Below are 27,748 nucleotides of genomic sequence, written 5' to 3' on the forward strand. Positions count from 1 at the left end.
AAGCAAAAATTATTCATTTGAATTTGTTGAATGTATAAATTCTGTTCTCATAAAAATTATCCTGAATCTACTTTCCACATGTTAATTGTAGACAAAAGTACTGATATTTCAGTACAAAAAGTATTAATTTTGTATTTTAAATTTCAAGTGAAAATGAAACATATTACAAAACTGTATTTGGAGGTATTTGCGAATATTGCAATGAGCAGGTTAATGAATGTAATATCCTATAGTAAATACTGTTTACAAATTTTGCAAATTCACAATATCACGTAGCATTAATTGCACTCAATGATGTGTTAGGAGAGTTTGCATCACTTTGCAAATATCTACAAAAAAAAGATGTTTTAACATCTTTTTTGTAGTTTAAACATTAAACATGTAGTTTAAAAATTCATAAAAGAGTTTAAACATCTTTTATGAATTTTTATGGTAATCAATGGTGTGTTATAGGCCTAATGACTCGAATGAGTACAATGAACAATTGTACAGAGAAATAGAGTGGGCTAGTAAATCGGAATGTCTTATAATGGGGGATTTTAACTTCCCAGATATTGACTGGAACTTGTGGATTGGTCACTCAAACACTAGTCAGACTTTTGTGGATTTATTGGATAATTGTTTTCTGCAGCAGCAGCATGTTCGAGAGGCAACCAGAGAAAGTAATACTCTTGATCTGGTTATCAGCAGTGATCATTCATGTATTAACAATTTACAGATAAAGGAATCACTAGGTGGCAGTGATCACAGTGTACTGATGTGGGATTTACTTAAAGATTTAATTACCATCAGGAGTAAAGGAAAGGGTTTTTGCTTCCGTAAAGCTGAGTACAGTGGGATAAACTGACGATGTTACCAACAGTAAATTCTAAGTGGGAAGCATTCAAGGAATTAATCGTGGATGCTACTAAAAGTTTCATACTTATTAAGAAATATTGTTCAAGGTTTAGGCCTAAATGGTTATCTAATGAACTAATGACACTCGTAACAGAGAAGAAAAATGCATGGGATGCATATAAATTATCAAGCGACTCAGAAGCCTATGGCAGATATAAGCTAGTCTGTAATCAGGTCACAAAGGAGGTTAGGCAGGTGAAGGCAGATTACGAGAAATCCTTGGCAAAAGATGCTAAGAAAAACAGCAAGGATTTCTTTACTTATACAAACTCTAAAAGGAAGGGCATGAATCTGATTGGTGCTTGATATCGATGGTTCGACTGTTGATGATCCTGCTCAGATAGCAAACAAAGTGAATGAGTATTTTGCATCTACATTCACACATGAGGAATTATTAAGGTTTGAAAATGGCAGAAGGTTATCAAATTGTAGCAGGATACTTAACGATTTTGTAATAACTGAAAGCAAAGTGGAGGAGAAATTCTCGAAGTTAAACATAAGAAAAGCACCTGGGGTGGATGGGATCTATCCAGTTATATTAAAGGAGGCGGAAAAGCAACTAAGCAAACCCTTAGCTATAATTATGAGAGCATCCTTGGACTCAGGGGAGGTTCCCACGGACTGGAGATGTGCAAATGTATCCCCAATTCACAAAGGGGGATCGAAGGGTGACACGAGTAATTACAGACCAGTTAATTTAACTTCTGTTCCGGGTAAAATAATGGAGTCACTGGTTAAAGATGCATTGCAGGATCATCTAGACAAGACTGCAGCAATAATTCAGACACAGCATGGGTTTGTTAAGGGAAAGTCTTGTCTGACAAATTTGATAGGATATTATGATGTGGTTACAAAGGAACTGGATGCAAAAAATAATTTTGATATCATATATTCGGATTTCCGGAAAGCTTTTGATACTGTTGCGCATGGAAGACTATTGTACAAATTGGAGCAGAATGGTATTAAGGGTAAGTTGCTACAATGGACGAGGCTAGTAGGGCCAGACGTGTTCAAAGCTGCTAAGTGGATTTTTCTTATTTATTGATTTGAAATTATTGTTTTTCTAAAACTTTTGATTTAAATTTAGTAGTATAGCATTATTTCTGATTAATCTGGTGTATTTATTCTTTACAAAGGGGGATCGAAGGGTGACACGAGTAATTACAGACCAGTTAATTTAACTTCTGTTCCGGGTAAAATAATGGAGTCACTGGTTAAAGATGCATTGCAGGATCATCTAGACAAGACTGCAGCAATAATTCAGACACAGCATGGGTTTGTTAAGGGAAAGTCTTGTCTGACAAATTTGATAGGATATTATGATGTGGTTACAAAGGAACTGGATGCAAAAAATAATTTTGATATCATATATTCGGATTTCAGGAAAACTTTTGATACTGTTGCGCATGGAAGACTATTGTACAAATTGGAGCAGAATGGTATTAAGGGTAAGTTGCTACAATGGACGAGGCTAGTAGGGCCAGACGTGTTCAAAGCTGCTAAGTGGATTTTTCTTATTTATTGATTTGAAATTATTGTTTTTCTAAAACTTTTGATTTAAATTTAGTAGTATAGCATTATTTCTGATTAATCTGGTGTATTTATTCTTTACTCGGCCTTGTAATTGCATAAAAGTATCAAATCCATGTGTTACAAGTTACAACTCTGCTGAACGAGAAGTTTTTTTAGCCATATTTAGCCGCTTATTGAATATTTTTTACATCAAATTATTTTTTGTAGGTAGCTTATAGACCTAGTAAGGATCGTTAGTTATTCTGAATCGAGACAGCGAGATTTGAAAGTTAATTAATACTTAAGTGTCCATAAATTACCGTTCGTAAATTCCCGCCTTTGTCATTGTCATACGATCGTTATATATCGAACCTAGATAGCGTTAGTATAGTATACGTTATAATATATTCAGCGATCGGTAAAATCTATTAAACTTGTTGAACTTAGTTGGCATTTAAATTGCACTTTAACTAAATATATATACCGACTTAGATTACAAACGTAACATAATTAATTAATACATAACTGATACGGAAGTTATATAAAGGGATCTCGGAGATAGTTAATACTTGACACTAAAAAATATATATACCATTATAACTGTGTTGGAGGATAAGTTAAGGTTATAAACTGAAATTGAAATTTTATTTAAATTAAAAGTAATCATGACTCAGACCAGAGCAGCAAAACAAAAGGCTCAAGCTAATGGAAGTGCTGTGGCTCAGAGGAGAACTGAGGGGGGCAGTTGGCTTCTGAATCACAGCCTTCTAAAATGCACAGCTTGCAAGATGTTTGTGGAGCATTCAGGTATGGGACATGATATTGTATGGGGGATGTCTTTGTGTGTGCACGATGCAAGGAGTGTATCGAAATCAGGCAACAACTCAGCGTTCTTATGGGCCTATATGAGAGCTTGAAGGACAGGGTGGATGCCCTCAAAGGAACTAAATTGAAGGGCCCATCAAGCTCTCAGCTGCCCACATCAACGCCAGAGCTTGCACTTGGTCATCGTGAAACACAGCGGCAACCCCCAAGGCAGAAAGCGCTGGTCGCAAAGGAACTAGTAGTTGTTGGTGACTCTATTGTCAGGGAAACGGGGAACATGCTTTGTAAAAAGGATAGGTGGAACAGGACCAGGGTATGTCTGCCAGGGGCAAAGGTTGATGACGTTGTAGAGCAGATATCATCTTTTAAGGGCACAAAAGGTGATATAGTTGTACACGTTTGCACTAATGATATCAAGAGTAGGAGACCGGCACAATTGCTTAACAAGTACAGGTCACTGTTGAAAAAAAGCCGTGAAATAGGGTTGAATTTGAAAGTGTCTGCAATTCTGCCCAGACACGATAGGAGGGAGTATATGATGAGAGCCTTGTCGATCAATTCGGCCCTGGAAAGATTGTGCAAGGCTCAAGGGGTAGAATTTTTTTCAGCCTGGACTGTACTTTTTAACAGGAGAGACTGCTTCTACAGGGATGGGATACACTTAAATAGAAAGGGTGCAAGAATATTTGCTGATGCTATCGAGGCAGTGTTAGGTGGGTCGGAAAACTGCTAGCTTGGGGGGATACAAAGACGAATAGATTAACAGTAGCCACTGGCAGAGGTGAAAGAGATTCTTGCACTGCTTCTATTGGAATGAGCAGAAGCCTGAAAAACAAGATTCAGGATATTTCAGAGACTGATGGGAGTCATTGCCGTACAAGTAAACACATGGGTTGTGTTAGGGTAGCTAAGACTAGAAATAGGTGCATGTATACTTGCGTGTACACCAATGCTAGGAGTTTAGTAAATAAATTTGATGAATTTGAGGTACTGCTAAAAACATCAAAGGCAGATATTGTTGGGATATCAAAGACTTGGTGTCACAAAGATATAAGGAATGCAGAACTAGAATTTGGGGAGTACAACATCTACAGAAAGGATAGACTGGATAGGAAGGGAGGAGGGGTTATGCTATTAGTTAAGAAATACATAAAATCCAAGGAAGTGAAGCCAGTGGACATTCCAGGACAGTGTAGTGTCTAGTCAGTTTGGTGTGACATAAGCATTGGGAGATCAAAATTGAGAGTAGAAGTGTGCTATAGGCCTAATGACTCTGATGACTATAATAAGAAATTGTACAGGGAAATAGAGTGGGCCAGTAAATCAGAGAGTCTTATAATGGGAGATTTTAATTTCCCAGATACTGACTGGAGTTTGGGGACTGGTCACTCACACACTAGCAAGGCTTTTGTGGATTTATTGGATGATTGTTTTCTACATCAGCATGTTCGGGAGGCAACTAGAGGGAGGAATACTCTTGATTTGATTATCAGCAGTGACTCTTCATGCATTAAGAATCTGCAGATAAAGGAACCACTAGGTGGCAGTGATCACAATGTGCTGAAGTGGGATTTACTCAAAGAGGTAACTACCATTAGGGTTAAAGGGAAGGGTTATTGCTTCCGTAAAGGCGACTACGATGGACTGAGACAGTATTTAAATTCTATACAGTGGGACCAACTGATGATGTTACCAACAGCAAATGCAAAATGGGAAGCATTCAAAGAACTTATCTTGGAAGCTACTAGGCTTTACATACCAACTAAGAAATATTGTTCAAGGTTTAGGCTTAAATGGATGGCAGATGAACTGATGAAGCATATGGCAGAGAAGAAACATGCATGGGATACATACAAATTAACACATGACACAGAAGCGTATGATAGATACAAGTTGATCTGTAACCAAGTTACAAAGGAGGTTAGGCAGGCGAAGGCAGAGTACGAGAAATCTTTGGCAAGGGATGCAAAGAAAAACAGCAAAGAGTTCTTTACTTATGTAAACTCTAGAAGGAAGGGGATGAATCAGATTAGTCCACTTGATATCGATGGGTCAACTGTTGATGATCCTGCTCAGGTAGCTAACAAACTAAATGAATATTTGCATCGACATTCACACGTGAGGAGTTATTTAGCGAGGGGAAAGCCAGGGGTGTATTCAACTCTAGCAGTAAGCTAGAGAATCTTGTAATAACTGAGAGTAAAGTGGAGGAGAAACTGTTGAAGATAAACACAAGAAAGGCACCTGGGGTGGATGGGATCTATCCAGTTATATTAAAGGAGGCAGCAGAGGAAGTAAGTAAACCCTTAGCCATAATTATGAGAGCTTCCTTGGACTCAGGGGGGGAACCTGCAGACTGGAGATGTGCAAATGTGAACCCAATTCACAAAGGAGGATCAAAGGCTGACACAAGCAATTATAGACCTGTGAGTTTAACTTCTGTTCCAGGAAAATTAATGGAGGCACTAGTTAAAGAGGCACTGCAGGATCATTTAGACAAGACTTCAGTTATAGCTCGGACACAGCATGGTTTTGTTAAGGGGAAGTCTTGCCTAACCAATTTGATTGGATACTATGATGCGGTCACAAAGGAACTGGATGCAGGGAATAACTTTGATATTATATACTTGGATCTTAGAAAGGCTTTTGATACTGTTGCACATGGAAGACTGCTGCACAAATTGGAGCAGTGTGACACTGGAGGCAAATTGCTGCTGTGGATATAGGGGTGGCTGAGGGGTTGAAGACAGAGAGTGGTAATCAACGGACACTGCTCATCGTGGACTAATGTTATTAGTGGAGTCCCTCAGGGTTCGGTATTGGGTCCATTATTGTTTTCTGTATTTATAAATGATATTGATGTTGGTATATCAAGCTTAATGTCCAAGTTTGCAGACTATACGAAGGTAGGCAGGGTTGTCAAGGACACTACTGATACTATGCCGCTGCAACAGGATCTGGAAAGGTTGACCAGATGGGCTGAGAGGTGGCAAATGAAGTTTAACATTGACAAATGTAAAGTACTACACATGGAAAACAGCAACTCCAGAGCAACGTATCAACTCTGTGGTACTACACTGACAGTGGTAGAGAATGAAAGGGACCTGGGGGTGGTTGTGCAGGCAGATATGAAGTTCTCTGAGCAGTGCAGACGGGCTGCAAGAGTAGCTCATGGTGTATTGTCAATGATATATAGGAATTTTTCTAGCAGGGATAAGGAGGTGATTATTCCCTTGTATAAGGCAATGGTCAGGCCACACCTAGAGTACTGTATACAGGTCTGGAGGCCTCATTTCAAGAAGGATGTAGAGCTGCTGGAACGAGTACAGAGAAGGGCAACAAGATTAGTGAATGGAACAAAGGGGTGCTCTTACGAAGAAAGGCTTAAGTTTTGCAAATTAGTGTCTGGAGACTAGGCACCAGCGAGGTGATCTGATAGAGGTGTATAAAGCATTGAATGGTTTGAGCATGCTCAATGCTGATGGGATTCTTCTTCTCGCTCAGAATAATCACCTGAGAGGGCATAAATTCAAATTGAGGAAAGACAGATGTAGGATAGACGTGCGGAAATTTGCCTTTAGCCAGCGAGTGGTTGGTTGGTGGAACAGACTTCCATCCCTTGTCATGGAAGTTGATAGCCTAAATAAGTTTAAAGCTCAGCTGAACAGGTATTTTGAACGAACAGAGGGGTGAAGTGGAAGTGGTTTTTTTTTTTTTTTTTTTTGGCTGATGCTGCATAAGCTTGCTTTCTTGCATCAAATGCCTCTACTAATGCTAATAATGCTAATGCTAATGCTAAAGTGGGAGAAGACAGAGGGTGGTAATCAATGGGTGCTGCTCTTCGTGGACTAATGTTATTAGGGGTGTCCTACACGGTTCGGTGTTAGGTCCACTGTTGTTTTGTATATTTATCAATGATATTGATGAAGGTATATTAGGCTTAATATCAAAGTTTGCAGATGATACAAAGGTTGGCAGGGTTGTTAATGACAGTAATGGCAGTGTATACTGCAACAGGATCTAGATAATTTGGGCAGATGGGCTAAGAAGTGGCAACTGAAGTTTAACCTTGACAAATGCAAAGTACTACATATGGGTAAAAGTAACCCCAGAGAAACGTACCAACTGTGTGGTACTACACTTAAGGTGGTAGAAAATGAAAAAGACCTGGGAGTAATTGTGCAGTCAGATATGAAGTTTTCTGAGCAATGCAGACAGGCTGCCAGGGCAGGTCATGGGGTTTTGTCAATGATATATAGGAATTTTGCTAGCAGGGAAAAGGAGGTGATTATCCCTCTGTATAAGGCAATGGTCAGGCCACACCTTGAGTACTGCGTACAGATCTGGAGGCCTCATTTTAGGAAGGATGTAGATTTACTTGAGCATGTACAGAGAAGGGCAACAAGATTGGTGAGGGGAATGAAGGGATCCTCTTACCAAGAGAGGCTTAAGTTCTGCAAATTGCAGTGGCTGGAGACTAGGCACCTGTGCGGTGATCTCATTGAGGTGTATAAGGTCTTGAATGGGTTGAGCACGCTGAATTCTGATAGGATCCTTCCACTTGTTCAGATTACGAACCTAAAGGGGCATAAATTCAAATTAAGAAAAGACAGATGTAGAATAGATGTGCGGAAATTTGCCTTTAGCCAGTGGGTGGTTAATTGCTGGAACAAACTTCCATCTGTCGTTGTGGAAGTTGATAGGTTGAATAAATTTAAGGAGGAACTGGACAGCCATTTGGAGGGAATGGTGTGATTTTTTTTTTTTTTTTTTGGCTGATGCTGCATAAGCTCATACACTTGCTTTCCTGCATCACATGCTACTACTACTACTACATTATTGATGCACATCAATATGTTAAAGCTAAAATAAACAAATTAAGAAGCCAATATTTTGGAAAAAATATTTTCTGGAGTGAAAATGTGAAAGAAGTATTATCAAAAATTCAAAGTGATGTTGACACTGCAGCTATAATTTGGTTTATCAAACGTGTATGTGATCACTTAGATAACAGATTTCCTGATGTGGAATTAAAATCCTGATGATGAAGTAAAATCCTCACTCGCAGACTGCGAGCGAGGATTTAGCACTATAAATTCAATTAAAACAAAAAATCCAAATAGAAGATCATTTAAGTGACCTTATGACAATGAAATTGCATTTAGCTAACGGCGTGACAATAAATAGAGATGATGTCTACAAAATATGGACTTCTACAAAGAACAGAAGAGGAAAATTCCAAGAACAATAAATAACTTAACTGTAAAGTATAAATTTATTGTTAACATTTTTTTTATTATTATTTATGTCGCTACTTATAATTAAAACAATTTGTAAAAATGTTGCACATATTTAATCTTGTCTGAAAATTTTTTACTCGGGTGCATTTCTGCACCGAGCAGCTATAAGAAAAATTAGAGGGAACGTTGGTACTATGGAATTGTAATTTGCAGCAAATAGTTGCTGCCAATCACTATATTGTTAAACAGTGTTTGTACAGTTGAAAACAACTGAGAACCAAAATCATCTTGTAATTTTTGAATATGTGGGAATGGTTAATGTTTTTTAGTGGCAGATTCTTGGTATAAATGAATTTGGAGGAGGAATGGGTGATTGATTTATTGATTCAGTGCCAAAATTAGCAAATGTGCCAATTGATATTGGCACGTTTGCTAAAAGCTGATACAAGGTTAAATATGAGAATATATGGCCAAAATAAACAAATTATAGGATAAATTTAATTGGATGGTTGAATGTAGGAAGTGCAAGTAAATATACTTTTGAAGAAGAAGAGGAGAGAGAGAGAGAGAGAGAGAGAGTGTTTTGCATTTTGTTAATGCACATAATAAAAACTACTATTATACAGAACGTATATATTTGAAGACAATCATATAAAATTTATCATTAACTGAAATTATCATTAATTATTGAAAATGAATCATAATATCCTAAACAGCTTATGTTTTGTAAATAAGATAGGATAAAAAATTAACTTAAAAAAAAAAGCTGAATATATATTATTTAAATTATTTATATAAGCTCAATATAGGATAAAAAAATATCATGACATATTCTTTTGTTCAAGCAATCAGGAGGTGGTTGAATGTTGGAATGAACTTCTATCTGTTCATTCCAACAATCAAGGAAGAACTAAAGGAAGAACTAAACAAACTACCGGAGGGAATAAATATGCGAAACTGAAGATTTTTTTTTTTTTTTTTTTGGCTAATTTTGTATAAGCTTGCTTTCTTGCATCGTTTGCCACTGCTAATATTAATGTCATTTTTGAGGAGTATTATCATAGTCATCTGTTAAATAAAGTAAAATATTCAGTGGGCAGTTTTTGCCACAGAGCTCTGTATGTTATATTAAAGTGGTTTTATTGTGAGTAGTTCTTAGTAATATTCTTAATTTCATGCCTGACAAATCAAGGTAAAGAAATGCCACAAATCGTCAAAAAATGGCAAAATTAGCTTATCATTTTTTCAACCATTTGTGCAATCAATCATTTTGAAGCAAAATTGCCTAGTTCTGGTCATCAACCAACTTTCTTAGTTTTAAATCTTAGGCAAACTGTCAAATCCCCAGTACAATTCTGATTTTTTTTTTTTTTTTTTTTGGAAACCCCAAACACGAGCAGTATTAAATCTATAGTATTTAATACCATGCATGGGCTGGAGGTTGAGAAGACGAAAGAAGATTTTTGTTGACATTAGACTTAAACTTCAGTAGACAGTAATTTTCAGGAAATACATATGACAGAAGGTTGTTTGAATAAACAAGTAAAGATGAAAAGTTGGTTCTGTGAGTTTGAAGTTGGAGAATAAATGGATGTTGGTTGGTGGCAGCACGTGTTTAGACTGATCTGAAAGAGAAAGTGGGAATTATAGAAGCCAATTCAAAAAAACAGTGCCCATGGAAATATTTATAGAAAAGGCATGCAGCAGAAACAGTACATATGAGACAGACAGTGGAGAGACACTGTTAGAGATGAGTCATTAATTAAGCTAACTGCCCTCTTCTGAATGGAATCTAGAAGCCTGAGAAAGAGAGAGGTTTTGGGGACACCGCCCCAGATGTGGGAACAAAATTCCATGGTAAGGCAGATTTGCGATTTGTACAGAGTGAACAGCTGTTTGGAAGAAAAGTAACACCGAGAGTGAAAGGGAAAACCAAGTTTTTTGGATGCAAAGGAAACACTATTTGTAATGTGGTCGTGTCAAGACAGATTAGAAGTCAGGATAATCCCCAAAAGAGACATATCATAGGAGCAGAAGAATCCTTTTTGTGAGATATAAGAGAGCACTGAGTTTTAGAAGGATTGAAGTCCACTAAGTTGTCTTTGCACCACTGAAGAATTACCTGGAGATCGGCATTTAAGGTATTGGTAGCAGATATTCGAGAAGTTGAAGCTGACTGAGCAGGGAAGGGTTTTTCAAACTGGAAAGTGAAATGCAATGTGCTATCATCAGCAAAACTATGGATAGGATTTCTGGTCAATGGAAGAAGGTCATTAATATACAAGAGGAAAAGAATGGGGGAAAGAACTGAACCTTAGATGGCACCAGCATTACTGGAGAAGTAAGAAGACAGAGAGCCATCTACCATCACCCTCAGCATCAGCAAGCAGTCAGAGAGAAAACTGGATAAAGTTTTCCAATTACAAAAAACAGTTGGCAAACCATAATATGGAAGCTGGTTTAGAAGACCTTTATGCCAAACACGATTGAAAGCCTTTGAGAAGTCAAGAGCAACTGCTTCTGTTTCACCAAACTTTTCCATTGAATTTGTCCATAAATGGGTAACATAAGCCAGAATATCACCAGCAGATCGACGCTGCCAGAATCCATATGGGATCGTTGATCAGAAGGAAGGGTTCTAAATAGATTGAGTTGGTGGTTAACTGATTTCTCCATTACTTTAGAAAGAGTAGAAGTAATTGCAATGGGACGATAATTGGATGGTAGGGATTTGCCACCCTTTATAGGAACTGGCTGGATATGATATGAGCAAATTTCCAAGCAGAAGGAAAAACACCTTTGGAATAAGAAAGTGAAAAAAGGCAGCAAAGAACAAGGGTAAGTTCGGGAGCACAGGTTTTGAGACAAGTGGAGAAATACCATCAGGACATGGACCTTTCTTAGCATCAAGATTCGTCAAAATCTTTCTCACACCCTTTTGACGAAGGTTCACAGGAGGCACTGAATAGAACGTAGTGGGAGATGGTTTACCAACATCATTAATACATGAGTTGGAAGAAAAATGAGATACTAGCCAGGTCAGCTTTATCCTTAGCTGAAGTGACAATAGAACCATCTGGTTTTGACAGAGGTGAGAGCAGAGATGGGCAAAAATTGGGACCAATAGCTTTGGCAAGAGACTAGAATGCTCGGCTACCATTAGGGCAAAAAGCAAGTTTTCTACTCTAAGCCTGTTCAAAATATATTTTGGACTGATTAATAACTGCTTTACAACTGTTGTGAGCTCTGGAGTAGACAGAAAATGGAAGTGAAGAATTGGAAACAAGCCAATTGCGATATGCAGCATTCTTCTCTTGAATAGTCTTAGCACATTTTTTAGACCAAGGAAGAGATTTTAAGGTGGAATGTGGAATAAAGGATTTCATTCCTACAAGAATAATTTCACTGATACGATCTGAGCAAACATTGACATCAGAAGTTTTGAAACAGTAATCTGACCAAGGAAAAGAAATCTTGCAGGTTATCCCATTTTGCATTCTTGTAATGCCAAACAACACTAGGTTTGGAAAGCCATGAGATAAAGGCTCCACTGGAGAAGAGACAATCACCACGTGGTGATCCGAGGTGCCTAATGGACCACTTACTTCGACCATGTACTTAGAAGGGTTGTTTGTGAGAAAAAGATCTAGCATGTTGGCTGTATGGTTAGGATTGTCCGGTATTCTGGTAGATAAATAAACTATCTGTACAAGGTCATTAGTAATTGCAAAAGCCTCAGCATCTCAACCAGCTGGGTCTGTGTGATTAGAAAACAGAAGCCAGCTGTAGTTGTGAACATTAAAATCACCAAGGAAAATTACTTCACTGTTGGGAAAGTTGGACTGGAGAAAGTCAAGTTGCAAAGAGAGGAAGTCAAAGAGTTCCAAGTGATTAGTGGAATTGGGAGAACGGTAAAGACAGATGAATTTGACAGAATGAGGTAGAGAGATTTTAAGCCGGAGAAGATCGAAAAGAGGAGATTCCAAATTATCAAGTCTCTGACAGGAAATATCAGAATGGACATATGAACAAATACCAAATTTAAGGTGAAAGGAATCATACAGTGAATAATTTGGGCAACTGAGATGAACAGTGGTTGAATCAAGCGATAACAGATTCTGTCAGAAAAAGTACATAGGATTTGGAAGACTGTAATTTGAAATGGACGTCATTTGAAATGGATTCTTACCTTCCCACCAAGGAAATAAGTGTACCACACACAAAAAATAAGAATCAGAAGTGTACCACAACACAAAAAAGGGTGGATAGAGAATGAAAGATCTCTAAAAATATGCCAATATGTTAAAAAAAAGAAAATGTGAAAAACCCAACTAATATCGAGATATCATGTAAGGAACCTTCCATACAGCAAAAAATAAATTAAATCTTATTACTAACACAAAACAAAAAAAATTAATTATAACAAGGCAAACTTACTTCTCGTTGCTGAATACATTCTTGTTCCACTTCTCTTCTCCATTGTTTTTCCTGTTTAAGCTGTTCTTCTAACATATGCTGCTGTTCGTGACAGGCATTCACCTCATTACAATTAATACGTTGAATTTCCTGGATCTCACTGGTTAATGCCTCTATGGAACTGTTAGCTTGTTGAAGATCTTCTTTCAAGATATCATTCTCTTGTCTCAGTTCTTCCAATTCTATTGTTGCTACGGAATCTAACAGCGTACTTATGATGCTTTTATCTTCAACTTGTTGACTGCACACCTTAACTTTCTGAGACTCCTTCAGACTTGTAATCAGTTTTTCTTTGGACTAAAGGAGGCAAAATGTAAGAAAGAATAAATAATTATTGTCTGCGTAATGTTAAAATATAATCATAGCATTTTGATATGATTTCCTTAGCAATACTGAGGATTATTTTTGTCTTTCTAGGTGTTTGGTCAGCAGCTGAATATCAAGTACCAAAAATGATTCTGGAATCTTAAAACCAAGACAGAATCATTTTTGGTACTTCATATTCAGTCTGCCTACAAAATCAGTATTTTTAAAGAGATAAAATCAGAGATGAAAGGGAAATACAAGAAACTGAAAGAACAGCCTCTTTCAAGGATTAGTAGTCTCTCATAAGATCAGGTAGTGATGCCACTTGTTTAAAAGAAGGTGCTTCTATAGGCAATGCCTTGATTAATGGAAGTTTGTTCTTTCTTGAGTATGAATATCATAGCATTATTTATGACATGAATGAAATAGTACTGACTGCCAGTACCTTGAAATAACATTGACTACCAAGATAAAATAGTCCTCCATATTAATAATTTATCACAGGTCATATATATTTTGCTATATTTTCAGAAGTGTATCTGATTTATAGTGTGTAGTAACTCACACAGTGCTACTTCATTAATCACAAGTGTTAAGAAATTTTATAATTGAAACAACCGATTAGTTAATGAAGGTCAGCAAGTGTCTCACATTGATAACTAATAACAAACTAGTCTTTCTCTGATGTTGAATTTAATATTAGAATTTTTTAATGTAGGTCAAATGCATTTATGCTAGATAAAATTCAATGGCCACCAAATATTTAATAAAAAAAAAAAAAAAAAAAAGATTAATCCAACAAATTGCCCAAAATATTACTAACTTATTTCATAAACCATTCAGTACCTACTATAATATAGTAGGTACTGAATTCTACCACTTCAAAATTCGATATGGCTGCTGCCACCTCTGTTTCACAAAACAACTTATCCAACAATGAGCCCAATAATGAAGTAACTAACAATAATTCATACTGTCAAGTTTCATTCTGCTGTTCAAAATTGCTGTTAATATATGCACATAAATCCAATTAAAAATTTTCTTTCTAACTTGGGCCAACATCATTGGTCAGGAAAGATGATTTTTTCGATACACACTCCAATACACACCCATTCTACATTCCTGAGTCAGAAGAAAACTTTTCTTCTTCTGTCTCTTCCGATGATAAAGTAGAAAACAATTCAAAGAAGAAAGTTTATGCCACTTTAACAAACATAAATCCACAAATAGAAGACAGTGATATTCTTTCAGGTGCTCCTAATCCAGGAAAATGTGCATTGGAGGTCCCTCCATCTAATGTTGCAGGGACCTCCAATGTGCATTGGAGGTCCCTGCAACATTAGATGGGGTCTGAACCCACACATCAGGCCTGCTAAGATCTCCAGGCCTGATATATGGAAAAGGAACATGATCAAAAAGAAGATACAAAGTGGCAAAAGAATAGCTGTGGAACATGTTTTACCAAAAGACTGTTCAAAATGCCCTAGAATATGTAACAGTTCATTCAATGAAAACGAGAGGAAAAAAGTATTTGAAGAATACTGGAACATAAGCAACTCAAATAGGAATTATATCTAAGTGCACTGATAGATGAAACTGAGAAGGAAACTACTCGTTCTAAAAGTGAATTGTCAAGGAGGGCAATATTCTGAAACATAAACATTTATCTGCCAAGTGATTTGAACCTCTATAAAATGTATGATTTGTACTTAAAGAAGTGTGCCAAAGAAAACATCAAGCCTCAAAAATCCTGGCTCTACCAACAAGTATTTCACAAGTCACACAAAGTTCACAATATGTCTTTTCATACTCTGTAAAAAGATGTGCGATAAGTGCTTTAGGTTTCAGTGATTATGAGATTATGAGGGAAGAGGAAAAAGATTAAAATAAAGATTTTCAACAACATATCGGCAAAAAAGTTAAATCCCAAGAATAGAAAGACGGATTGAAACAAATATCAATCGAAATTAAATTCACTTCTATGAATTTGATTGTGAAGCAGTGAGATACTGCACTAAAGTCAATGCAAAAACAATTTTTTAGAAATAGTGTTTGGCTGTCTACAATCTGAAAGCATACAATGTTGGCAGAAAAATGGTGACTAATTTTATGTGGCACGAGGCATTACTGGGAGGAGAGCCTCAGAAGTGACATTGTATTTGTATCAAATAATGAAGTACATGTCCACTTGTGGAGGGCAAAATAAAAATGGAACTGTGTCAACCATGTTTATGTATGCGGCCCACACCTTGAATATCCCCAAAATAAATCAAATATTTTGTGAACTGGGTCATTCCCAGATGGAATGTGATTCCATGCATGTACACATTGAAACTAAAAGCAGGACTGTTGATATTTTTGATCCTTCTGGAGGGTATACACATTGACCAGAATGGCTTCAAAATCTGGGAAGTAACTAGTGAAAGAAGTCAGCCAGGAAGGGGTATTAAACTTAAAAGAAATAAGCAGCTGTAATCAAAAACAGAAATATAAACTCTACTGGGGAACCAGTAAAATGGCTTCAAATAGTCTGGCTGCAATACCGGAAGGACGATCCAGAAAATATTTATTTCAAGTACAGCTACTCAGTTGAAAATTTCAAATGCTTTAAAATTCAAACACTGATTCTTCGTGGCTTCGCCTTCTCAAATTTGAAATTAAAGAAGAAATACAGTGGCTCTCTGCAGATCCAGGCTGAGAAGCACAGAGACCTCATGAACTTATGCTAAGAAAACATTATTCCCCAACACTATCGTGGGTTCTACGAGGGTCTCTCAGTGAAGAACCCAGTAAAGCCAATGATGATGGTAATGATACAGAAAAAGAAGAACAAGAGAATGAATAAATTTAATGTAGGATTGAATTTATTGCGAACAAAAATGACATATATTTCGATAAAAATTTAATGAGTACAAAAATGTAATGCAACTCTCTAAACTTTTTAAATTCAAAAAGCATTGTCAATGATGCCATAGGATTAATTAATTTATTGGTGAACATTTAAACACCATCATGGATAACAACGTTGGTATATATAATATGCTATATAACCATGCTATAAGCAACTATTTTTAATTTTTTCTCATTTTGTATGGTTTTTTAGAAATTGAAGGAAAAGTTGTAGTCAAAATAGTTTTTCCTTGTTCCTAAAAAAATGTGATTTTTGTAGTTAACGTTGTTTGACCCTAAACTCTCAATACAACAGACAGACATATTACCTTGTTCAGGTAATACCAGCTAGAACAAACATGCCAACTACACCCATCAATCAAAATGGTTCCACTGTAAATCCTATACAGTGGGATCATTTGATGTTACCAACAGCAAATTCTAAATGGGAAGCATATGGGGAAATAATCAAAAAAGATACCAGGCTTTTCGTACCAACTATGAAATACTGTTCAAGTCTTAGACCTGAATGATTTTAAGTCAGATAAACTAAGGAGAGTTATGGTATAGAAGAAAAACACACAGGCTGCATACAGTTGATATAAACTACTCTGCAATCAAGTCGTAAAGAAGGCTAGGCAAACTATGGAAGATTATGAGATGTCTCTGACAAAGAATGCAAAGAAAGCTAGCAAAGATTTCTTTACTTAAGTACACAGAAGAAGGAAGGGGCTGAATCACATTGGTCCACTAGATATGAACGGATTAACTGTTGATGATACTGCACAGGTTACTAACACACTGAATGGGTATTTTGAATTTATTTTCACACATAAGGGATGGGGATGCCAGAGGTGAGTAAAATTCTGGTGAGGAGTTCAATGATTTTACGATAAGTGAAAGGAAGTAGGGAAGAAATTGAAGCTAAATATAAAAAGGGCATAGGTAGTGGATGAAATCTATCCAGGCATATTAAAGGAAGTAGCAAGAGAGGTAAACAAATCTAAAGCCAAGAATATGAGGAACTCTTGGATTAAGGGAAGAACCCTAAGGATGGGAGATTTTCAAATGTATCCCTAATTTGCAAAGGGGATTCAAAGGAAGACTTGAATAATTACAGTCCTGTTAGCTTTGACTTCTGTTTCAGGGAAAATAATGGACTCAATGATTAAAAAAAGTAATGCCGTACTATCTAGACAGGAATGCACCTACACTGCAGTCAGTGCATGGATTCTTTAAGGGGGTGACCAATCTGACTGGATACGATGACATAGTAACAAAGCAACCAGAAGCAAAAAATAATCTTGACATCATATATTTATATTTCACAAAAGCTTTATATACTATTGCACATAAAAGACAGCTCTACATATTGGAACAGTGTAGCATTATGGGAAAGATGCTGCTAAGTAGGGATTGCTAAGTAGTATGGTTGAGTGGGAGGCAAAACAGAATGGTTATCAAAAGGGACTACTCATCATGAACTAATGTTACTAGTGGAGTCCTCCACTGTTCAGTGCTGGTTCCACTGTTGTTTTCTAAATTTAATAATGGTGCTGCTGATGAAGGCATATCAGTATTAATATTTAAGTTTGCAGATAATATGAAAGTTGACAGGGTAGTTAATCACAGTAATCAGGATATGCTACTGCAACAAAGTCTAAACAAAGTTAGGCGGATGGACTAAGAAGTGGCAATGAAGTTTAAAATTGACAAATGCAAGATACTTCAAATGGGGAGCAGTAATCGCAGATTAATGTACCAGCTGTGTGACATCACATTCAAGGCAGTGGAGAATAAAAAAAAGTGGTGGCAATTGTGCAGTTGGATATGAAGTTTCTGAGCACTGCAGGTAGACAACCAGAACAGCTCATTGGTTTTGGAAATGATATACAGGAATTTTTCCCGCAAGTATAAAGTGGTGATTATCCGATTGTATAAGGCAATGGTTATGTCACATCTTGAGTACTGCATGCAGGTCTGGAAAACTTATTTTACAAAGAAGTGGGATATGTTGGAACAGATGCAGAGAAGAGCAACAAGGTTGGTAAAGCCAGAAAAAGGGTGCTTTCACTAGGAAAGGTTTCAGCATATGGAGACTAAGCACCTGCAAGGAGATCTGAGTGAGGTGTTTAAGGCCTTGAATGGACTAAGCATTGAGTAAGGTCAATACTGACAAAACCTTCCTCTTGCTCAGACTACACCACATAAGGGAGAATAAATTCAAATTAAGAAAGGATGGGTGTGGTCAGATGTGTGAAAATTTGGCTTCAGCCAAAAAGTAGTTGATTGGGAGAATAAATTCTTATCTGCTGTTATGGAGGTGGGTAGCTTGAATAAACTCAAATTCAGACTTCAAATTCAAGTTCGAACTATTCAAATTCAGACATGAATAGTTTGAAAAACTAGATAACATAGATAAACTGAGGGGATGGACGTAAAATTTCTAAGCTTGCTTTCTTGCATTATTTGCCACTACTACTACTAAAATCAACAACAATAATTAAACTGACATTAAATTATTAAATTTCTGGCCAAACAGTTTCAGTATTAGCAATGGCCACATAGTGCAAGAAGCCTAGGGCTTATGCAGCACAAGCCAAAAAATAATAATAAAAAATAAATAAAAAAACATAAATAAATAAAATAAAATAATAATAATAAGAAGAAAACTATTAAGAGAAAAGCAAATAGACAACCTACACATTTCCCTCCTCCCATAGATCCAGCTGACCCTCAAACCTCCCCAAACTGTCAGCCTCTACCACCCATGTAGGTAACTTATTCCAGTAATTTATAACTCACTGGCTAAAATAAAACTTCCTGCAGGCCAGTCTAAATATCTCCCAATGTAACTTGAAATTATGTCCCCTAGTTCTAGAATCATTTATAACCATGAAAATTTTGCCCTCATTCATTTTACTTATGCCTCTCAGGGCCTTAAACATCTCAATCAAATCTCCTCTAAGGTTCCTAGTTTCCAAGCTCTGCAACCCACATATTCAAAGCCTTTCCTCATTCAGACGCCCTTTTGCTGATCTCATCAGGAGAGTTACCTGTCTTTGGACCCTTTCAAGAAGCTCAATGTCGTTTTTTAGGTGTGCGGTCTCCACAATTGAACAGCGTATTCCAAGTGTGCTCTAACAATAGCCTTATATAATAGGAGTATGAAGTCCTTATCTCTACTAGCAAATGTTCAATAAAGTATCAATAGGGCCTTCATTGCAACCTATCTACAATGCTTGGAACTTCATGTCTGAATGTATCGTAACACCCAAGTCCCTTTCCTCCAACTGGCTTTAGTTCAACTCCATCAAGTGTATGTTATTTTGGGGTTACTGTTCCCCAGGTGTAATACCTTACACTTTGCTGGATTAAAGCATAGCTGCCATTTTTCTGTCCATCCCTGAAGTCTATATATATCACTTTGAAGAAGTGACCTAGAAAGTGGAGATGCTTGGCAGTGATCATCAACTACTCTACTAATCTTTACATCATCTGCAAATTTAGACATCACGTGCGCTATAACTTCATCGATGTCATTAATGAAAATCAAAAACAACAGTGGTCCTGATACTGATCCTTGGGGAACCCCACTTATATCAACCCAATCTGAGGAATAACCCTCTGCCTCCTGCCCTGAAGCCATCCAGCTAGCCATCTAAAGATTTTCCCTGTGATTCCAACCTGTTCCAACTTATAAAGTAGTCACTCCTGTGGAACTGAGTCAAATGCTTTGCTGAAATCCAAATAAAAAAATGTCAAAATTATTCCCCAAGTTCACTTTTTGAGTTACCCTGTCAAAATAGCTAACCAGACTAGTTAAACGTGATTTTCCCTTTACAAAGCCATGCTGTGTATCCTTCAGAATTCCATTTCTATCTAAATGATCCCAAATTCCACCCTTCATCATTGCCTCCATGATTTTCCCTACTACTGAACTTAGACAGACCGGCTGGTAATTTCTCACTTCACTCTTAGAACCACCCTTATGTAGTGGAGATATATTGGCACTTTTTCAATCCAAAGGAATCACTCCCGAGTTCAGTGATGCTCTCATAATTAGCATCAATGGTTCAATGCACTCATTTGCCACCTCTCTTAAGATGGGGTATATTCCATCAACCCCAGGACCCTTACCTTCATGTAGGCTCAAAAGTTTTATCATTAAATAAACATGTGAAATTTCATCATCGTTAATTAGAATCGCTGCTGAGACTGAATCTACTCTCATCAGTAAAGAGTACCTTAAGTAAGGATTTTGTGGTTGTAACCTTTAGAAATAGTGTTGGTCCTTAAGTTTTGCACACCAGTGTGCAAAACTTAGACGTACCAATGTTAAAAAAAAAAAAAAAAAAAACTTCAAGTTTTTTTTTTTTTTTATGGGAGTGAAGTTTTGTTCAACTTCACTCCCATAATTTCTTATTGACACAAAGGGATTTTCTTTTGTAAGTATAGATGCAAAGTAACTGTTGCATTCATCTGCAGCTTCTATGGGTTGCAGAGCTTGGAAACTAGGAATCTTAGAGGAGATTTGATTGAGATGTTTAAAGCCCTGAGAGGCATAAGTAAAATGAAGGAGGACAAAATTTTCACGGTTATAAATGATTCTAGAACTAGGGGCCATAATTTCAAGTTACGTCAGGAGATGTTTAGACTGGCTTGCAGGAAGTTTTATTTTAGCCAGTGAGATAGTGGATGTGGGATAGTGCAAATACACTACTAGCAAATGTTCAATAAATAAGGGTCTGATCTGGTTTGTCCTTCTCTTCTTTGCATTTATAAATGTGAAGAAGTCCTTATCCCCACTCTTTGCCAGCCTAACGTTTACTGTGGCACTATTACAGATCAATTTGTAGCTATTATATAGGCTTCAGCACTTTTTATTGCTCTAACTTTTCCATGCCGTCTTTTTCGGCCCAAGTAACATCATCCCAACATTAACCCTAATAAGGTTAGAGAGCAACTGTTTGGGCCCCTATTAGAACCACGGGTTCATTGCGCTCAGACAAGGCTCTGACTGCACTGCAGTCTGGATGTCCAAATTCAACCCTAATACAACAATAACTATAATAGGAGTTCTCATGCTGACCATTGCTACATGAAATCTCATACCAATCTCAAAGCTTTATGGCACTAACTTCACTGGATATTATAAATTTGACAGTAAAGTGATATAAACAGCAACAAAAGCAAATACACTATACCTGGCCTTCAGCTTATAATAAAGTCCAAAGCACCACAAGGTTAAAATCACCGATGGGGGTATGTAAATACGTTATATAGTTATCCCAATGGGCACACACACACGGGCTGTTATGCTGTAGAAGGGTTATACCAGTCCTTGTCCCATGGATAACATTACCATTTTGATTTTCAATTAAAAAAAAAAAGGGATGAAAAGTGTAATCTTAAGATGTATTAACATAAACAACCATATAGGTATTCACCATAATTCCTAACCATTATAAATGATACAAATTTAATTACAAATTTAATTTTAAATTACAAAATTTACAAATTGTGATTACAAATTTTTAAAATTTATTACAGGTCACATAATCACAAACAAACCAACTTCAATCTTATAAAAAACATAAATAAACTTTCATTATTCTTACATCCTGCCTCTGCCCCCCAACTTTTTCTTACTATTGAATATACTATTAATTGTCAAACTAATACAGCAAACTTATTTGCGAAAAGATCTAAACCTTCCAAACACTTCCTAGTTCATTTCACAGATATACGTGGTCTCTATTCTAATCTCAATTGATGTCCATTTCCACTTACAGTCTGCCAAACCCCATGTACTTTTTCTGACATAATCTCAGTTATCGGTTGATTCAACTGCTCATCTCATTGCCCAAATTATTCGCTGTATGATTCCTTTCACCTGAAAGTTGGTACTTGTGCATATATCTATTCCGATATTCCCTGTCAGAGACTTGGTAATTTAGAATCTCCTCTTTTCGATCTTCTCTGGCTTAAAATCTCTCTACCTCGTTCTGTCAAATTCATCTGTTGTCTTTATCATTCTCCCAATTCCACTAATCACTTGGAACGCTTTGACTTCCTCTCTTTGCAACGTGACTTTCTCCAGTCCAACTTTCCTAAAAGTGAGTTAATTTTCCTTGGTGATTTTGATGTTCACAACTCTAGCTGGCTTTCTTTTTCTAGTCACACAGAACCAGCTGGTCAAGGTACTGAGGTACTAATTTTGCAATTACTAATGACCTTACACAGATTGGTCATTTACCTACCTTTTTTAAGGTAGGTAAATGAACAATCCTAACTATACAGCCAACACGCTTGATCTTTTTCTCAACAACCGTTCTAAGTACATGGTCAAAGTGAGTGGTCCATTAGGCACCTCGGATCACAACTTGGTGATTGTCTCTTCTCCAACGGAGCCTTTATCTCATGGCTATTCCCAACCTCGTATTGTTTGGCATTACAAGAATGCAAAATGGGATGACCTGCTAGATTTCTTTTCCTTGGTCGGACTACTGTTTCAAAACCTCGTTTTTTTTTTTTTTTTGGTAGTTGTTGGCGCATAGGCTTCTGTGGCCATAATGCACCTCCCAAAGTTTTTGCAGTACTTTGATCCAAGCCCGAGGCGGGAATCGAACCTGCGACCTTTGGGTTGCCAGGCAGGCACTTTACCCACCCGGCTAGCCTGGTCGGCTTCAAAACTTCTGACATCAATGTTTGCTCTGATCATGTCAGTAAAATTATTCTTGTAGGAATGGAATCCTATATTCCACACTCCACTTTAAAATCTCGTCCTTTATTTAAACCTTGGTTTTCCAATAAATGTGCTAAGGCTGTTCAAGAGAAAAATGTTGCATATCATAATTGGCTTGCTTCCAATTCTTCAGTTTCATTTTCTGTCTATACCAAAGCACGTAACAATTGTAAAGCAGTTATTAATCAGTCCAAAATAGATTTTGAACAGGCTAAGAGTAGAAAACTTGCTTCTTGCCCTAATGGTAGCTGAGCATTCTGGTCTCTTGCCAAAGCTACTGGCCGCAACTTTTGCCCATCTCTGCTCCCTCCTCTGTCAAAACTAGATGGTTCTATTGTCACTTCAGCCAAGGATAAGGCTTACCTGCTACCATCCCATTTTTCTTCCAACTCATGTATTAATGATCCTGGTAAAACACCCCCCCCCCCCACACCATTCCCAACACGCTCTATTCAATGCTCCCATGGTCTTCCGTCAAAGAAGGATTTTGAGGAATCTTGATGCTAAGAAAGCTCCAGGTCCTGATAGTATTTCTCCATTTGTTCTCAAAATCTGTGCTCCTGAACTTACACCTGTTCTTTGCCAGCTTTTTTCACTTTCTTATTCCAAAGGTGTTTTTCCATCTGCTTGGAAATTGTGACAAATCACTCCCATCCAATTATCGTCCCATTCCAATTACTTCTTCTCTTTCTAAAGTAATGGAGAAATGAATTAACTGCCAACTCTTAATCTATCTAGAACCCTTCTGTCTTATCAACGATCACCAGTATGGATTTCATCAGTGTCGATCCACTGGTGATATTCTGGCTTATTTATGGATTCAATGGAAAAGTTCAGTGAAACAGAAGCAGTTTCTCTTGACATCTCAAAAGCTTTCGATCGTGTTTAGCCTATAGGTTTTCTAAACAAACTATCTTATGGATTGCCAACTATGTTATGTAATTGGTTATCCAATTTTCTCTCTGACCACTCACTGAGGATGATGGTAGATGTCTCTCTTTCTTCTAACTTCTCCACTAAATCTGGTGTCTCCCAAGGTTCAGTTCTTTGACCCACTCAAAAGAGTGAAATATACAAGGGGAAAACCTCTTGTATATTAATAACCTTCTTCTATTGACTAGAAATCCTATCCATAGTTTTGCTGATGATAGCACATTGCATTCCAGTTGCCAGTTTGACAAACCTCGCCATGTTCGATCAGCTTCAACTTCTCGAATATCGACTACCAATTCCTTAAATGTCAATCTCTGGGTAATTCTGCAGTGGTGCAATGACAACAGGGAACTGCACAGTACGGAAACTGGAAAATGAGACTGATGTTAAGAGATAAGTGTTTGTGCTGCCATCTACTAGAGGTATACATGAAATAAAAGATGACTGTTCCTAGAGCACACAGTCGAAATCAATGGATATTGCCACCATTTCAGAACATAGTGTGAGCTGAACTGCACATCTCTCCTGTGTTTGTGGAGGGTCAATAGAATAAAGAGCAAACATCAAATTTTGTTTTCAACTTGGCAAAAGTGCCATGTAAACATCTCAAATGATGAAGCAAGCATAAGGAGAGAATTGCCTGTTTCATGCATGTGTATTCAAGTAACATAAACATTTTGCCCATGGAAGTTGCTCTGGAAGACGTTGAACATCCGGACCCAGCAAAAAATGGTTCGAATGCCAGAGTTGAATGAGGTGCGGGAAATCAACCAACGTGCAACACATGAATTATTCAAGAAGATGTGGGCATTAATGAGGGAACTATTTGACAAATAATAACCAAAGGTTTGAAGAAAATAAATGTCTGTGCAAAGATTGTTCCTCATTTGTTGACAGTCAACAACAGGCACAAGTTGAACACTGCAAAGAACTTACTGAGGCCACTCAAAGCAAACCCAACTTTCTGAATTCAATCACTATGGGTGACAAGATGTGGTTTTTTCAGTACAACCCCACAAGGAAGAAACAAAGTGCAGAATAATTTTCTTCTGAAAAATTCTCCCAAAGCCAAAAACATTTCAAAATCATGCTCATCACTTTCTACAATAACAAGGGAATTGTGCACATAGAGTTGCCCAATGGCCAAAGTGTTACTGCTGCCTATTATCTGGGTGTTTTGAACATTTGTTGCAGAGAATCCTCGGGAACCTCTGTAGTCAGGTGGACAAGAGCAGTAGTGCGTAGCACACGCTTCTTGATTAGACTGGGGTTCGAGCCCGTGACCATACAGAGGATGCGGAAGAGGTCAGGGAATGACCACCACATATCCCAGCCTGGACGAAGGGTGAGGGTTGGCATCAGGAAGGGCATCCGGCTGTAAAAATTTCATGGCAAAACAATAAAAACGCTGACCCCCATATATACATAATGGGAAAAAGGCAAGGACAAAAAAAAAAAAAAATAAAAGTCGCAGAGAATCCTCTGTATGCAGCCTCAGTACAGAGAAGACTGCAGTTGGTTCTTCTTGCACGACAATGCACCAATCCACAAGGCTCTCGCTATTTCAGTTTTTGGCTAACAAAAAAGTCTGTGTACTCTCGCACCATCCACTGTATTCACCAGACTTAGCCATGTGCAACTTCTTTTTGTCTCCCTTATTTTGATGATGTCAACACCATTCAAAGAACTGTGATGAGAACATTGGATAGTACCAGTCTCAGCCTTCCAACAGTCATTCCAATCGCTTTGTGGTCATTGCATGTAATGTGTGGATGTGGGAGGAAGTTACTTTGAATAAACCAATGTTAGTTTACTCGTACAGGGATCCTTATTTTTTTCTAGCATCAGTCTCATTTTCCAAATGCTGCATTGTGTAAATGATTTTATGATAACTGAGAGAAAAATGGAAGAGAAACTGTTAAAGCTAAATGTAAAAAGACACTCAGCATGGATGGGTTTTATTCAATTAAGAGTGGCAGTAAATGATGTAAGCAAACCCACAACCATAATTATTACAGCATCTTCAGATTCAGTGGAGATCCCTGTGGACTGGAGATGTGCAAATATATCCCCAATTCAAAAAGGCAATCAAAGGGTGACATGAATATTTACAGACTTCTTAGCTTACTGGATAAAGAAGTAAAGCACATATGAATAACATCAAGAATTGAATGAGACTGAACACTGAGCAGCTGTTCAGAGCTACCAGAGATTGGGATACATTTGCTGTGGTGGCCACCGACCTCTGTTGGGTGATGGCACATGGAGAAGAACCAGGACCATCTAGACAAGAATGAAGATATACTTCAGTCACAGAATGAATTTGTTAATCTGACTTGACGCTGTGATGCACTAACTCAAGAACTGGATGCAAAAAATAATTTTGATATCACATGCTTGGATTTCAGGAAAGCTTTTAATACTGTTGCACATAAACCACTGCTGTACACATTGGAGCAGTATGACATTAAGTGCAAGTTACTGTTATGGTAAAAAGAAGTGGGAGAAAACAGAGTGATTATTAATGGACATTGCCTTCTTGAACTAAAGTTATTAGTGGAGGCCCCCATGGTTCAGTACTGAGCTCATTTTTTGCACTGATTTTGATACATTTGTATATATATATATATATATACAAATGTATATATATATATAATGAATATAGCAAATAAATTAACAATTATTATGGCAAGATAAACAATTATTATAGCAAATTATACAATAAAAACTAAAAGCTGAAAGGAGAAGAACTGATTAATGCCATCAATATATATATATATATATATATATATTTGATACTGATGAAAGTTAATCTGGCTTAATGTCTAAGTGTGCAGATGATAAAAAGGTTGGAAAGGTGGTTAATGATAGTAATCAAGGCACGCTACTACAACAAGATCTAGAAAAATTATGCCAATGAGCTGAGAAATGGCAATTGAAGTTTAACAGTGACAAATGCAAGGTACTATGTAGGTAGCAGTAATCCGAGATAAACATACCAACTGTCTGGTATTAAACTCAGGATAGTGGATAACCTAGTGGTAAGTGGACCTGGATTTAAGCATGCAGTCCGATATGAAGTTCTCTGAACTGTGCAGATAGCTGCCAGGACAGTTCATGGGGCTTTGTCAATGATATACAGAAATTTTGCTAGCAGGGATAAGGAGGTAATTATCCCATTATACAAGGCAATGGTTAGACCACATCTTGAGTACTGCATACAGGTTAGGACTCATCATTTTAGGAAGGATGTAAATTTGCTGGAATGGGTGCAGAGAATGGCAACATGAGTGGTGATGGAAATAAAAGGGTGCTCTTACCAAGAAAACTTCAGTTTTGTAAATTGCAGCCTCTGGAGAAAGGTACCTGTGAAGTGATCTGATTGAGATGTTTAAGCTTTGAACAGATTGAACAAGATCAATGTTGATGGAATTCTTCCTCTTGCTCAGGCTTAATGCGATGAGGTATAAATTCAAATGACGGAAGGATAGTTCCAGAATATGTTGAAATTTGCCTTCTGCCAGTGGGGGGGGGGGTTAATACTTGGAACAAACTTCCATCTGTTGTTGTAAAGGCAGATAGTTTGAATAAATCCAAGGAAGAACTAAACAAACCATCTGAAGGGATCATCAGTAATATGGGATTTTTTTTTTTTTTAGGCTGATGCTGTACAAGCTTGCTTTCTTGGATCATTTGCCACTACTACTAATAATGCATAATCCAGCACCATTATTCACCACTAACGGCTATCTTCAGCATTAGAGGCACTAAAAATATTAATTTAATGCTACAGCATTCAAAAACATACAAAGGTACATGCTTACAAAGAACATCACACAACACTAACTGCTGGATATAAAGATACAAACAGTGAGACAAAAGACATGGCTGGGAGAAGGAATATAGCCCTTTAACAAAGACC

The 27,748-nt window shown here is 37.3% G+C and overlaps 1 protein-coding gene across 5 annotated transcripts in view; it reads right to left on the reverse strand.

Annotated features, from left to right (window-relative positions):
- LOC150084708 (golgin subfamily A member 5-like) overlaps nucleotides 1-27,748 on the reverse strand; it is a 322,239-nt gene that overhangs the window by 135,306 nt on the left and 159,185 nt on the right. For all 5 annotated transcript variants that reach the window (XM_090375446.1, XM_090375444.1, XM_090375443.1 and 2 more), the window contains exon 8: nucleotides 12,912-13,247. In XM_090375446.1, coding sequence (XP_090231572.1) covers nucleotides 12,912-13,247 — 336 coding nt within the window. The remainder of the gene's footprint in view (nucleotides 1-12,911; nucleotides 13,248-27,748) is intronic.

This window comes from Mastigoproctus giganteus, chromosome 6 (genome assembly GCF_048544385.1).
Source record: "Mastigoproctus giganteus isolate SK-2022 chromosome 6, ASM4854438v1, whole genome shotgun sequence".
Taxonomy (NCBI): Eukaryota; Metazoa; Arthropoda; class Arachnida; order Uropygi; family Thelyphonidae; genus Mastigoproctus; species Mastigoproctus giganteus.